This window comes from Xiphophorus hellerii, chromosome 12 (assembly GCF_003331165.1).
Source record: "Xiphophorus hellerii strain 12219 chromosome 12, Xiphophorus_hellerii-4.1, whole genome shotgun sequence".
NCBI lineage: Eukaryota > Metazoa > Chordata > Actinopteri > Cyprinodontiformes > Poeciliidae > Xiphophorus > Xiphophorus hellerii.
In genome coordinates, this window is record NC_045683.1 from 11,194,694 (window position 1) to 11,210,087 (window position 15,394).

Genomic DNA, 15,394 nt, shown 5'->3' on the forward strand with positions numbered 1-15,394 from the left:
ATAATAGCTTCCTGTACTCAATCAATCAAAAGATTGAATACTAGCCACACTTTGCAAACTTTTTTTTTTCCATCCAGTAAATCTCTCTGCCTGCTTGACCTTTGCAGGGTCTCATGGGGTCAATGGGTGAGAGAAGAGGTCACCAGTTTGTCACAGAGCAACACAAACAGCCATGTTTCACACAATTGAAGTTAAGGGCAAAATAGAGTGGCCAATATAACTAGCATGCATGCTTTGGGGAAAACATGCAACTCGCCACATTAGAGGCTACATAATATATTAAATCGCAGTCATAATGGAAATTTCAACACATGAAAGATTGTGCTTATAGCTGGGTTTTAGTATTTTTTTATATTTCATTCATACTATCCTTGCACATAATACATCTATTAGAAGAACTTTGATTTATATAATTGTCTTGTAAAATTTCAGTTATTAATGGTAAAAAAACCCAACAACAACTAAAACTTGTTTTCTCCACTGTTTGTTCCACGAAACTGTCAATGAATACCAGTAAATTTCAAAACATGAATAAATGCAGTTACTGTGTTATATAAATTACACTTTTTTTTTTTAAGTAAGTGGCATCCTGAAGAAGCACATTTCAAATTTGAATGTTTTTCCAAGAACAGAATTTGTGTTTTAATGCTGTGCCATGCACTCAAATCCATACAGTTAATGAAAAAAATAAGTAATAGATTTTCTTTTGTCATTTATAAGCTTTTCTGTTATACAAGTACCACAAAATGATTCTCCATATCACCCACCTGTTGTGACCAGTACACTAAAACTCAAGGAGAGCTGTAAGAACGTGGAACATGGCCTGACATGGACATGTCATGTTTTTTAAATATAGTTCAACTTTATTGAAAATCTTCAAGAGCATCTCTGCTTTTAGTGTGTAACTTTAGCAGCAGTTAGCTTAGCTCAGAACTCATTAGCTTCATAGGTGTAAAATGAGCTGATCAGGTTTGGCTTTTTGCATGAAAACGGAGCAGTAGACTTGCTTTGCTGTGTTATTTTTGAATGAGTTTCCGTCTTTGCAGGCGTCTGCTTTAGATGGAGCATGAAACAACCGGTCCATCTGTGTTTGCTTTAAAAAAAAACAAAAAAAACCCCAAACATGTTCTTCTAAATATTCATGAATCTTGTAGGGTTTTTGCTGGGTTTTCATCCAAGATGTTTTTCTGGCCTTTGGAGGAGGAAGCGGTCGATTTGATGTTTTCATATAATAATCCTTCCACGTTGTCTTTATTATCACAGTGAACAAATGCAACTGGAGACGTTTTTACAAGCGGTGCTTGTTGTTGTAGAGCTCAGCACAAAAGGTCTTCCTTCAGCAGCTCTTGAATCATCTCCCTGGGTCTTGACGTGACGCCGTGGTCTGGTGTGCCTTTGTGTGAGTGTGTGTGCTCACACTGCCTCTGCCTGTGTGCTCTGGTTGCTGCTTGCCAGGGCAGGGCAGGGCTTCCTGTTTCTGTGATTGCTGCCCAGGCAGAGCAGAGTCGAGATCCTTTCGTCTCTGTTCCTCTCTTGCTCTGCCACCTGGACCTTTACCCGCAAACTTGGCGCCGTCTCCTCTCCTCTCGCCTCCTCGCCTGCCTGTTATTCTCGCTTCCTGCCTGCCCTCTCATTATTTCTAGCTATCCTTGTGATTTTTGTCTCTCTGTCTCCTCCTCTTCCTTTCTATGCTTGATATCTCTCTCTCCTTCCAGCCTTTTTCTTTGAACAGCTCCCACTCTGACAAAATCACCGCCTCTCTTCTTCCTCTGTAAATCTATCCACCACTGTGATTCATTCAGTGATTCACAGACTGAAAATTCAGAGGCACTAATAAAAATTTCCTTTTTTTTTTCTTCTGGGGTTTGTGGTGCACATGTTGGTGCATTTTATTAATAAATTTTTCCCCCCTTCAGCCGGTTTTTACAGGAAAATCTGGAGCTTTTGATGTCTAAGCGGGCCTTGATGCCATGCAGATTAATTGAGTCACATGCAACAGATTGAATCCGGCCGATCTCTGCAACAAGGCCGGAGCTATAAAAAGGTCAGACGGAAGTGGCTTGTTGTAAATTACATTTTACCTAATGAGTAATCTCAATTAGCAGCACATCCCATTTTGGCAGGAGTAAACCACCAAACTGTGCATGGAGTATGGGGACAAACTTGTTGAGATGCAAACCGGGTCTTTTGGATTCGTTTTTCTCTTGAAAGTGAAAAAAAAAAAATCATTAAACTGATTAGTAAAGTGGAGAAATACTTGAAGTTTGTTGTTTGTGTATGTAATTGTAGCAGAAAATAGTTGATGTTTATTCGTAGGGTTGCTAAAAAATAGCAAAAGTAGAAAATGTTGCCTATAAATCATCCATCTATCCAGTGAACTTTCATAATTATAAAATAGGATTTGAATAAAATCTCTTGTTGTTCTCGACTAAATATCTGGAACGTCTTTGTCTTCATACATTCAGTTGCTAATAAAAATTTGAAAAGTACTCAAATCTAAAATGCTGAAAAAGGAGAAGTGCACAAGAGTTGTTGAGATATTAATCCAGTACAAGCAGTGCTCTAGTTGATGAAAATATGGCCAAGCCAAATCAGTTAAATGAACTCTCAGCTGTTTCTGTGGGGAAACCCAAATTGTCAGCTATAAAACAAGAATTAAATAGTAAGGAAATTATTTGCTGACTCGCTGGATAAAGTCTGAATCTCATAACTAAAGATCTTGTTACAATAAATATGTGAAGCAGTTCCTCAAGGTTGTTCAGAGTTGGATTTTGCATAAAATGTTTTTGTTAATTATGTCAAATATCAAAAGTATTATTTTGTTTCTCTTGTTCTTATGTGGTCATGAACCATTCGGAATCGGGATAAGAATTGTTAAAAAAGATAAAAGGCTAAAGTTTCTAGACTTCATTCAACTTGGGTTTATGTCCCACAATTTTTGGAATTTTGTGCAAACAAATAAAAACCAATCACAGATCTCAAAATATGATTTAATAAATCAAAGATAATCTTCCCCTACTTGGTGTAGATCTGATGAGATGAAAAGCTGAAAAAGCCCCTTACTCCAGTTCAGAAAACCAACATAACCGCCGTGTTGTTTCATGATTTGTAAAGCACACAGATAATCAAAGCCCGCCAGTGAAATGTTAGAATGAGTAGAGCACAGTAAAGTAAATGAAAAGTGTGGAAATGCATGATTATTTGTAGGAACCCCACGCAATATTGTCCAGTTGACCATGCGTAAGAAAAAGCCTGCAATTGTGAACATTTTGTGTACTTCTGAAGAGATACAACCTGGTACAGGCTACTTGTGTCACAGCGATAAAATCTGGCAGGTTGTAACATCTGCAGGCCGTAGAATTTAATACAATATAACCAACATGAAATATTCAACATTTTGCTGAAATAGAGGGAGAGTAATCAAAGTATTTATTAATCCAATGCTGATTGGTTGTGTGTTATTTTTACACAGAGTTCTCTGGAGTCCTGCAGTGACTTGATTGTCATTAAAGAAGATTTTGTAGATCTACAGAAATATGCTTTTACCAGAACAATTATTAAATTATTGCCATTCTATTTCATAGTCAGCGTCTTGCATGAATGAGAAATAAACTGCATTTCAGGCGGTTTTTGCATGACGCTCAGCATGCAGTCGGCTCTCTCAGTCGCCTGCTATGAATACTTGACCCGAAAGCTCAGAGACCACATGAGTGTGTGTGCATCAAACAAGCTGTTCCCAACCGAGGGCGACAGGGAGCACACAGTGGTGTGTGAGAGCTGATACCGGGCTCTGCAGATATAAATAGGACCTCCCTGCAGTTGGGCTTCCACCAGTTGCACTGATAATTATCTCCGTGTTGTATAAGCGTAAGTCTTTGTGGATTTTAATTTAATGCCTTTTCTGGTGAAATAAATGAAATTTCCTGGGTTTTATTTGCTCAATTCTTCTGTCTGAGTTTGCACTGGATGCACTTCAGCAGCAGCTCATCTTGCTAGATGTTAGGCTCAGGTCCTGGTGATCGTCTACTAGAACAAAAGCATCAGATTTTCATGTTTGGCATTAAAAGGTTTTTTAAAAATTACCCAAAATGTCAAAAAGTTAATATTCTTTTAAATTATTTGGCCAAATGTTCCTAATTATCATCATTGTGACATAATTGCTGCACTACCAGTTGCATTTAAGTGTTGCTTTTTATAAGAGTATTGTTTTTAATCGTCTTCCAAATTATTAGTGAGAAATGCAGCAAGACTTCTTTCCAATATTTCAATGTCGTCACCACTGATTGTGAGGTTTAGCATCTCAGTTTCTACAATCCACCTCAAGTCTGGTGACATCAATGGCAACAAAATGTCAATTTGTTTGCACAGAAACCGAATGCATGCATTGTCTCTTAGAAGCATGTTGGAATTGCAATGGTGCACACATTGAAATTTGCTGATTTTTCAGCTATAATTTTGAGGCAAATCTCACTTTTAGGGCTCTTCTCTCATACTCATTTTGCGCCTTTGGCCTGGTATATATTTGCTTTTTTTCCTTACCAGTTTTATGAGTTTCTTTGGTTCTGACCTCAGTAAATAACCTGCAGCTTCTCTGTGTCTTTTGAAACTAAAAGCGAATTTTGCCTGGAATTATTTTATGTTTGATCTGGAGTTGTAATTCATCGTTTTATAGCGTTCCAGTCACAAATGAGATTTGGAGTCGCAATCAATCGAAACAGGGTTAACACAAAATTTTTAGACATTATTGGGTAACTAAATTAAAATCTAAATTAGATTTGAACATATTTATTACCATCTATCCCCATTATTCATAAAAACACTTAACTACAAAGAGACATGATCTAATGGTTTATGAAATGAGAGGTGAATTGGTCAGGCTACGTTTGTCTCTTGTCTGATGAACTGCAGCAGATTTAAGTGTTTGGTAGCTTATCCATAAGTTGCTCCATGCAGAGCTTCATTGGCTCCTCATGGTGTTTGAGGTGTCAAATTACTTTAAATGGCATGAAAGACATGAGCAGAAGATGAGGGTGAAAGAAAGGAAAGAATGCTGAAGCATTGACTCATGTCCTGATGGAGTGTTTTCCAGTTTGTTTGGACTTGCCTATGTCGTTTGATCTCCAGCTGAACGTTGTTCCACAGAACCATAATGCAGCAACCATGCATCAACTTAGGATTAGAGTTCCAGGATAACAGCGGAGAAAGAACAACAAAGCAGTTTTAGTCTCTTTTTGTTCTCCCTGTGGCCCTCAGTTGAGGTAAAAATAAAGGGAAGCGAGGATCTGATCACATCTGGCGATCCTCATGCCAGAGAGAGGCGAGAGGATGAAAAGAAAAAGGAAAACCCTGGGAACAGAGACGGGCCCGAGGGATACGGCGAGAGGAAGTGTGTGTCTGTGCATGAGTGTGTGTGTATGTTCTGTAGTGGGTCAATGCTGAGTCATCGCTGGGCTGGCCAGGCAGATAGAAACAGACTCTCGCGGTGGGGGGGAGAGGCCAGCTGGAGGGGGGCGAGCGCGCACTGAGCATGCTCCGAAAACTACAGGAAGGGAATTGGTTGTTGTGACAGGACACATCCAGGAACCGTGGTGACGCAATGTTTCACGATGGCACGTTTGCTCAGCCTCATTGACGTATGCGGACCGTCGGTAGATCCACCGCCGCCGCTCCAGGAAAACTTTCTGGTTTTATTAAGAGACTATATACCAAGATTTAACAAGTTTTCATCTGCGAACGTCAGCCACAAGATAACGAGACAAGTTGCTCCATGTTTGTCTCGACCACAACGACCCCCCTTTCCCCCCGCCACCACCTCTCACTCCCTCCCCTCCTGTTTCTTGTGGGTTTCTGTGATATGTTGGACCAAGTCTTTAACCCCCCCCAACTCCCATCATCCTTCGCTCACAAAACCTTGCACACACATGAATGCTTCCTGTGCTAATAAAACCTTCTTGGCACAGAATGAGTCCTTTTCAGTGCTACAGCGGTTTAGCTGTAGGTGTGTTTTGATGTTCACTGGAAGAGGGTAACAGCAGAGAACTGAGGTGGATCCGATTGCCTCCAAAAGTTTACAATATTTTATGTCATGAAGCCAAAAAAAATAAAATGGTGCTTAATAATAAGAAAGCCTTTGATTGAAGCTTGGTTTATATATGTTCAGATTACATTAGGATCTTTTTTATACTTTCATCATAATAATTGGTTAAGAAAAAAACAAATTTTTACTTCCTGCATAGAAATCTTTAAAAAAAGTAATAAAAGCAAGAAACAACTGCGGAAAACCGGAAATTTATAGTTACTGGATAACAGTCAGTCACATTTGCTTGGTTGACTGAACTGTTTGTGATTCTACCGACTACTTTTTAATGTCATAAACATTGTTGCAGAGATTTTTTAAAGTAAAAGTCAGAAAGTGTAGTGTACATTTGTGGAGGGACGACTAATAATTGTCCTGTTGACAGATTGTCCAACCTTAGCTCTGGGCTGCTGCTTTAATTAATGCTCTCCCCGCCCAGCCTGTCTGTTTAGGTTTATGGCCATGTCTTGGTAGATTGGGAGCTGTGCCATACTGAATCGACTCAATGTTGCTCTGTGAGATCGGGGTGGACTGTCACATCAGGAAATGCTCACAGGGTTTGTTGTTGTGCCATACTTTTTTCATTATTGGATGATTCACTGAACTGATATTCAAAGATGGTGATATTATTTTAAAGACTTTAAGTTCCCCACAACTTTATCTTCGACCTGCCTGCTGTTCTCCTCGGTTTTCACAATGATGTTTGTTCACTGATGGACACACTTTTTAGTTTTTCATGTGTAAAATAAAAATCAGGAAGCTATGTAGAGCTGCATAATATTAGGAAAAGATCTTGTACATGATTATGTCAGTAAACGTGATAACAACATGACTTGAGATACATAAACAATAATAAAGAGGCGTTAATGTCTTTCATGCAAATAATAAGTAGTCTCTCCAGTTTTGTCCAGTTTTATTGTCTAAAACTTTTTCTGCCGCAGTAAACATGCACGCTGAAATACTAGAACCTCGTTAAAAAAGTTATCCATCAATCCATTTTTGAAAGTCATCAATAGGAATTAATTGTTGTCGCAATGAAATTTGAATTCTCATCATGATTAAAAAATATTTCACAACAACAATAAACGATTTGATAAATTCCCGCCGCTAGCTGCTTTTGCTTTGTGAAATCCCAATAAAACTCATCAAAATTTGTGGTTGCACTGTGACCAAGTGAGACAAGGCCTGAAAACAGTTGCAGTTTCTTGTTCTTAAAAATCCATTTCAGCATGTTAATGTAGAACTACAACTTCCTCCCCCAATTTCTTTGTCTGGGGACGTTTTTTTTGTTATTCTTGCTGGTGGTGTGGAATGAAACAATAACAAACTATGTTGTGTTATTTCAAAGAAATGAAATCCTAAACTCTTATTGGTAAAAAGGAAAAACCGAGGTGCATTATAAATAGGATGTGTGTTTAAAAGGCTTTATTTTATGTCATGGTTCTGATATCCGCTGCTTTAAGGCAACTCTGACTCACTGGGAGGTGAGAAAGCAGAAGGAAGACTGAAACGGGTCACATGCAAATACAGAAACACACAGATGGTTCTGTATGCAGTGTGGTTGATTGAGAAGTTTTTAAATTTACTTCCTCAACCAGCGCCTCATTCACTGTCTGTCTGACCTGTTCCTGTCAATTATTTCAAATACTTCACTCAGTTCAGCTTCCCCAAACATTTATTTGCTCCGTTTTCTAGTTTTTCATTCATTCAGCCGGTCTTTTCAGTGAACTTTGGTCATGCTTTTATCTACAAGACTCATCTATGGTTGATCGGCTAAGAATTTTTGCTTAGATCCTTGAAATCCAATTAGTGCCACTGAAAGATGGGGCACTGATAAAATCAGCCTGTTTGGACCAGTGGTTCAACTTTTAACCAGCAAAATAAAAAATCTTTGTAATTCCTGGTGTGTAGTGTTGTTTACACCATTTTACTGTATGTATTTAAATGTATTTTGTTCTTTTCTAAAATACAGGGCTTTTAAAAATTTATTTGTCCAGTTACAGATGGAGATTCCTGCTGTTTATTCTTTCTTTTTCACACATAAATGTTTCAGAACTTCTAAAAAGAAAGTATTTCCCCACTTACATTTGTAGTAAAGATTTGCAATTGCTGAAGTTGTCAGACAAGATGAAATGGGGTAAAAGCAACACATGCACCAATCCAAAGAACCATAGTCAGACACTTTATCCACAAATGATGAAACTCCTACCAGTGACATCACCCCAGTAATCAAGTAATCCCCCAGTAACCCCAGTAATCAAGAAAATAAGGACTTTATTTGCATGTTCTTAAACAGGCCATTTGCGCTCACTGAGCCTCAACTATGGATACACTAAAACTTTCTGCAACTTTTTAGAGAAGGGGTGTCCAAAGTGTGGCCTGGGGGCCATTTGCGGCCCCTGCACTGAACATGTGCGGCACCTGACTTCAGTTCAAGAATGGTGCAAAAATGGCTCCCATCATAGGTGTTTGATGTAAATGGAGACCTAATGTTTTCATTTGGGACAAAATAAAAATTTTACTGTGTCCTAAATGATATTTTAGGACAAAATGTTGTCAGCCATATCCAAAAGACAAACTTTTACGTTTTCTACTGTAAGATAGCCTTACAGTAGAATATCTTACAGTAGTAAGAACATCTACTGTAAGATATTCTTACAGTAGAAAAATATAGAAAATACTGGCTACAAAACAAAGTATTGATCTTTAAACAACGGTGTATTTTTAGCTGCAGATGCATCCTTTGCTACAAATGATCTATTGTTCACTAAGAAAATGCAAAGTTGTTGCATTTTACACAGTAAATTTTTCTTATTTAAAAAAGGAATTGAATTCTTCATGGGTTTCTACTATTGTATAAAAAAGATTTAAGAGGGTAACATGAAAAATCTGCAGAATGTGCTAATTTCTTTCTATCTGATTCATCAATTAATCGAAAGAATAATCGATTAGTAAAATAATCAGTAGCTGCAGCCCTGTCAGTTTCTCCTCCAAATGTTCTCAATTAATTAATGTGTGTTTTTCTGTGTCTCTGCAGTGATTCTCTGCCAGTCTGGTTACTGCAATGAATGGTAACACTATCCATCCAGCCAACACCACTTCAGCAGGAGGAGGTCCGAGCGTAGCGGCGCCACCCAGAGGCTGGCGGGAGTTCTGCGAGCTGCATGCCATCGCCACCGCACGGCAGCTGGCTGGACATTACCGGAGCTTCGCCAGTGAGCGCCCGCAGCATGAACTGGTCCCCCCGGAAACCTTCTCCAAGCACTTCACCGACCTCTTCCAGCAGCAATTCTGCCTGGAAGTCGACAAAGATGGCGCCTCCGGAAGCGCCTCCGCCACAACTCCCTCACCGCACGCCCTGATCAACCAGCTGCGGCACTCGACCTTGTCGCAGGACTACCGGGAGGCGAAGCGGTCAAGCGGAGGAGCCGCGTCAATATCCGCGGTACCGAAAGTGGAGCCGGTAGTGGTGAGTCTGGAGCCGGAGCTGCCGCTGAGATGCGCTGCCAGAAACTCCTCTTCCGGGTCGCGAAGTGTCAGCGGCGGGTCGCTGCTGATTCAGAGCCACAGCAATGACGAGATCTCGACTGCTGATCGTCACCAGTCGTCCGAGCGCCACTCCTCGGACTCTTTGGTGTCGGGTTCTGGAGGACACGGCGACGTCACGCATTTCCCTGTCAGCCAGATCCAAAAGACAGTGCAGTGGATTTTCCAGAAACGGCAATCCCGCAGCTCCCACTCCTCCCAGGACCTGTCTCCCAGCAACCCCAACCCCGCCACCGCCAACAACAGCTCCTCAAACAACGGCGACAGAGTGGACGAAGGCTCGTCCTCATCCTCTTCCTCCCAATCGTTCTCTTTTCAAAACTCAGAGGCCACGGCTCTGGCCTCGTTGCACCGGCCCAGAGTCGTCTCGCATCTCCTGGAGGGTTTCCGTTGGTTACGCAGCAGAAGTATGCGGCTCCGGAGGCTGGACGTGAGCGGCTGCTGCAAGGAGGGCCAGCTCAAGTACCTGCTGGTGGATGACACTATCTCGGATTCTCAGCCCCACTGGCAACGCTGCCGCCTGCTGGTCAGGAGGATCAGAGACGCTCAAAGTGGAGGAGGCAGAGTAGGGAGTGAGAGGTACCAGCTGGAGCTGTACGATCCCCCAAAGGTAGGATCTACGTTCCCAATCATCTGTTCAGCGTCTGTCGTCACCACATAACATAGGTTAGCTTTGGGTAGAACTCACATGTGGTGAATTTTTCCACATCTTACTTTCTATCTTTAAATAAAATATATTACCATGATTTTAAAGGGGATCTTTTATGCGACAGCCACATTTTGCAAATTTTTGTATTTCTTTTTGAGTCTCTGCTGCTTCTACAAACAGCCTAGTCACTCAATAAAATGACAGAGACAGTTTTTGGCAATAAGTTAATGTTTGGTATCTAGAAAATGACCAGTTTCAGAAACCTTCTGAATGTAACGTGACAACCCAGCAAAACCCATCACCTAGCAACCCAAGCTGAGCTCCAGTACGTTTAGTCATTTGGTTTTACTGCTGTATGTTGACTTACCATTCAGAAACCGCTTTCTGCATGCTTGTTGGTTGAGCAGGAGCCTCAACTTATGCTTTTCAAAGATGTACGGCTGTATAATTGTGCATCCGTTTGCAGCCATTTTCACTCGCAAGTGAAAACGAAGCATGGTTTTTATTTGTAAATCAGATCACGCTCAGTCAGAGTTGAAGGAGAGCATTTCACTGTAGTTCTTTCTTTACGTTTTGGGTCGTTATCCAGCTGGAAGGTGAATCCTCAGGACTTTAGCAGCCTCTAAACCAGGCATCTCAAACTCCAGTCCTCGAGGGCCGCAGTCCTGCAACTTTTAGATGTGCCTCTGCTGCACCACACCTGAACAGAATAATTAGGTCATTAAGGTTCTGGAAAACTGATCTACACAAGGAGGAGGTAATTAAGCCATTTCATTCCAGTGTTTTGTACCTGTGGCACATCTAAAAACTGCAGGACTGCGGCCCTCGAGGCCTGGAGTTTGAGACCCCTGCTCTAAACCATTGGATCAAACTCATTTTAATTCTGGGCCTTCATATGTATCTTCAAAGAGCTGGTTGTGGCAGAATGGATCAATAAAAGTACCCATTAAATGTAGTTAAAATGTTAAATGAGTCCTCTTAAAATTAAATAATATGCAACATCAGGCTCCTCTTATTCCGCAGAAGAAAAGCACCCCCACAATCTGATGCTGCCACTAACAAGATTCACCATGGAGTTGATGTGTTCAGGGGGTTGTGGTCTACACTTACATGAGAAACCAATCTTATCCTCTAATCTTATCTACCTCAGCAAAGGTGTGAGAATCAGCCACTGCCCTCTTTTGCTCTGCAGTGAGATCTGACTGACAGAAACGCCACCAAGTCACGACTACAGATGCGTTGCTGCCAACTTAGCAACTTTATTGGTATATGTAGCGACTTTCCAATTGGCCTAAGTCTGAATCTTAAAGATTTGTGATCAACCCAGAAAACTGTAATTGCTCCCCAAATTAATATAAATGAACTCCTCTTTAAAGGTTTCTACCTATAGCAAAATGTTGAAAAACTTGTTTCCTTTTCCTTGCAATTCAAATCATGCTTTTCAAATGAAATCCCAATTAAATACAATTAATTTTGTGGTTCCAACATGGCAGCTTTTACAGAAAATTACAAGAAAATATTCTCACGCAACTACATTTTTAGGTTGGTGGTTTCATGACATGAAGTCTACACGTTTCACAGGTTTTCCAAGAGAAAATAAGAGATGTGGAAATGCTTAGGGCTGCGTCAGTCGGTCTAAAGCAACCAGCTGATTGTGAAATCCACGCAGGGTGATTTACAGTAAAACCTTTCTGAAAACGAAGATAGGTGATTGGTATTGTTGCCAGTAAATCCCACTTCTGCAATTAAATGATGCGTGTTTTCATTGACAGGCATGTTGAGGCTTTTCACACTCGCTGCAGGTGGTTTTGAGCTTTTTCCATCTGACGTGGTTATTAAGTTTATTCGTCTTGAACGTGGCCATTACTCGAACGTAGTGAGGCTAAAATAGATTTTCGTCCTCAAAATTGTATTGGTCTTGGTTTAACTAGCCAGCTAAGTTAGCTACAAGTCTTTGCACAGACTTCACATTACTTTAAGCTTCATGGTGATTTTCATACAGATTTGCTTGCAACGCAAATCCCAAACCACCTACCCACACATTTATCTGTCTATTTCAGGTTAGACATGCAGGTGTTCAACAACACCACAGCACCTTTTGGGTTTCGTCGCCAGAATCTGATAATTGATTGTTTGTGCTGTTCTCAGTGCAGATGTTTCACAGGAGTATGCTTGATCGGATTCTGCGTCTGCATTTCTCAAAAAGTTCTTTTACTTCTCAGAACCACACGCCACCGAGCCCTTCAGCATTTGTCGGGTTCCTCTTCTTGTGTTTCATATTTGAGCGAGATAAGGCTGCAGATCTGTTTGTGTCAATAAGATGGAAACCCACAGAAACCCTTTAAAGGGCTTGTTAGTGTAACTTCGCCAGAGAATGCTGCTGCTTACCCCCCTTAAAATCAACACAAACACGAAAAAGGCAGAAAAAGTTACTTCCTGTTTCCAGCTGTTTTAGTTGCAGGGTTCCCCCCCCACTCTTCCTTTTTACAAACACCATCCCTTTCCTCTGCCCCGTTATTGTTTGGTTTTCAGTGCTTTGCTGCACAGTTCGCTTCATGACAAAAAATCTGTGATGACATTTAGCTTCGCCTCAGAAAAGCTGCTCGTTTTTCAGGTGGTTTTTGTTGCGTTGTTGCCTTCTGTGGAGGATTTGATGTTTTAACAGCAGGAGAGGGGTTCGCTCTAAACTTGTCTAGTCACAGTTCGGTGTGGTTCAACTGTCAAAACCCCAATCATTTAATGTTAAATGCTGAAAATGAGACCAGAGGTGATGTAGGTAAGAAGGCATCAGGAAGCAGGGGTTGGGTTTGGAGTTTATCTGCCTGTTTCTTTCTAATGAATCATTTAAAACAAAACACACAAAAAAAGTGAATTTAGCTGTGGATTTTTCCCAGTGTGGCATTTCTGTGCTGAGTTACATCAAAGTGTCAGCAACCTTTATGCATTCTTTTACCCTTTGGTGTGTAGATATACCTCCCACACTCTTTCCTGTTTGTTTGGGGTTGGTTTCAGCCAGGCACAACGTCTCTGCTTCTGAATCCGTGGGTAATAAAAACCTACTTAACCTGCAAATATGACACAGCCACGTTGAGAAACTCATGTTTTCTTGACCTATATGCATTTTCTCAAAGTGTTAGATTCCCCTCATCTCACACAACACAGCAGGATGTTTTCTCTTTCTTTTCTTTTGAATCTAAAACCTGTGCTTGACTCCTCATGTTGGGTTTAAAGCCCAACGTACTTCCAGACGGGACGAGCCAGGCCGGGTCTCTGCATGGGGTGGTGCAAGGAAAGTCGTTGCATGGGTGTGCGTGTGTGTGTTTTTGAGCCTTTTATATTTAGCAGCCCTCAGCTCATCAGGCAGCTGCAGCCCTAACCATGTGCGTGAGGTAATTCGGTTGATGATAGAGCCAGAGTGATACGTGTGTGTGTGTGTGTGTTGGCAGAATTGACCCTGCTCTTTGCTGTGTAGTAAGCCAGTTGCATTGTTGCTCTGAGCGCTCTCCCTCTCTTTTCTCTGGGTATTTAGTCTTGGCAGGATGGACAGATAAAGCCAGAGAATGGCCTTAAAAGGAAGGAGCGCTCTGGAGAAGCATGCTCCCGTCTTTACATACACACAGAATATAAAGCACATGCATCCCCACCACCCCGACCCAGAAAAAGTAATTCAAGCACCATACTGGAAGGAGGTGTTGCTGCCATGTTAAGTGTTGCTGCAGCTGCATTTTTTTGTGAATGTAAATCGGGTTTTCACACATAGTAAGTGGGATATTTTTTGCAAGCGGAGGTTCTCGCTCTGTGTGCAACTCTTGGCTTCCCAGAGAATAAAAAAGAAGTTATAGGTCATGCTAATGCATGCAAACTTTATTTTTACCTATAGATGTGTGTGTTTTTGAAACAGAAGTAACATCAGAGATGTAATGTAGCTCAAAGCGGCTTTCCGTGGAAGCCGGTAGTGCTCTTGTGTGAGGAAAGAGCAGCCAAGGCGCAGCTGAAAGGTCCCTGGCATCAGCTTGAGAAATGAACTAACCCTTCATATTTTTAAGAATCACATCAGGATGCTGCCTGAATCTATAGAGCTGTTTTTTAGGTCATATGAAAGCCAGCAATAAACAGGATTTAATACATGGGGGTCCAAAGTGCGGGCCAGGGGCCATTTGTGGCCTTCTGAAGGGTATTGAGTGGCCCCTTGACCTAAATTGTGTAAATGAGCAAACCTGGCCTGTAAGCATCGTCGGTTGATTCTGATGGACACATTTTCATCTTTTAGGGCAACTTTTTTCATCATAGATAAGTAACATCTTATAAAATATTAGGTGCAAAAAATAGATTCCCATTTATTAATGAAGTTTTTGCATTTATCTTAATTTTGCAAACAAGACCTGCTTTTTCTCAAAACTAGGTCTTGTAGCACAAATAAGAAACCAATCAGCCACAAAATGTAATTGTGGACCTGGGTTATGCTACTGTGATCTTGTAAGACTTTTTAAAATTTTGTATCTACAACGGTTTCAGGGTTTCCCCCAGAGTATTATAAGTCTGGCAGACCACCAGGCTTAGAATTGCTTATTTATTTTAGTTTTTTTAAATGTTTGCATTTTTTAAGACTATATAGTTGGTATTCAAGCATTAATCTTCCAATAATTATCAAGTGATATTTTCAAATTTCCTGTCAACTCTACACATTCTTTAACTCAAAAACGCGACGGATGCATGAATGACTGCCGAGAGCCACAACCACCGGGCTTAGCAAGTTTTCTGTTTTCAATAAAAATCAGAATTTGTTGATTTAAATAAAATTGTACATTTTGTTTTGTTTATTGTTGAGCCAATACAATATAAATGCCACAAAAATGTGAAAGTTTTGTGGCCTCATGTGCTTTCAACTTAATAATTTTGGCTCTGATGGCCAAAAGTTTGGACACCACAGATTGATTTACTGGGAAAAGTCAGTTCCGCCTTGTAAGTTCAGCAGAAACTTGTGGCTGTTTCACTTCTTATTATAATCTAAAGTGTTAGCACACACGTTCTGACCTTACAAAAGCTTGGTGTTTAAAAGAGAACGTCCTGCTGCAGTGTTTAGGCCTGAGATAAATTAAGATCCAGGCTCTTCGGTCCTCGTA

At 40.7% G+C, this 15,394-nt stretch overlaps 1 protein-coding gene across 1 annotated transcript in view; it reads left to right on the forward strand.

Moving 5' to 3' along the window:
• sh2b3 (SH2B adaptor protein 3) overlaps window positions 1–15,394 on the forward strand; it is a 65,296-nt gene that overhangs the window by 11,702 nt on the left and 38,200 nt on the right. Inside the window, exon 2 of the mRNA XM_032578574.1 lies at window positions 9,114–10,232. Coding sequence (XP_032434465.1) covers window positions 9,141–10,232 — 1,092 coding nt within the window. The 5' untranslated portion in view covers window positions 9,114–9,140. The remainder of the gene's footprint in view (window positions 1–9,113; window positions 10,233–15,394) is intronic.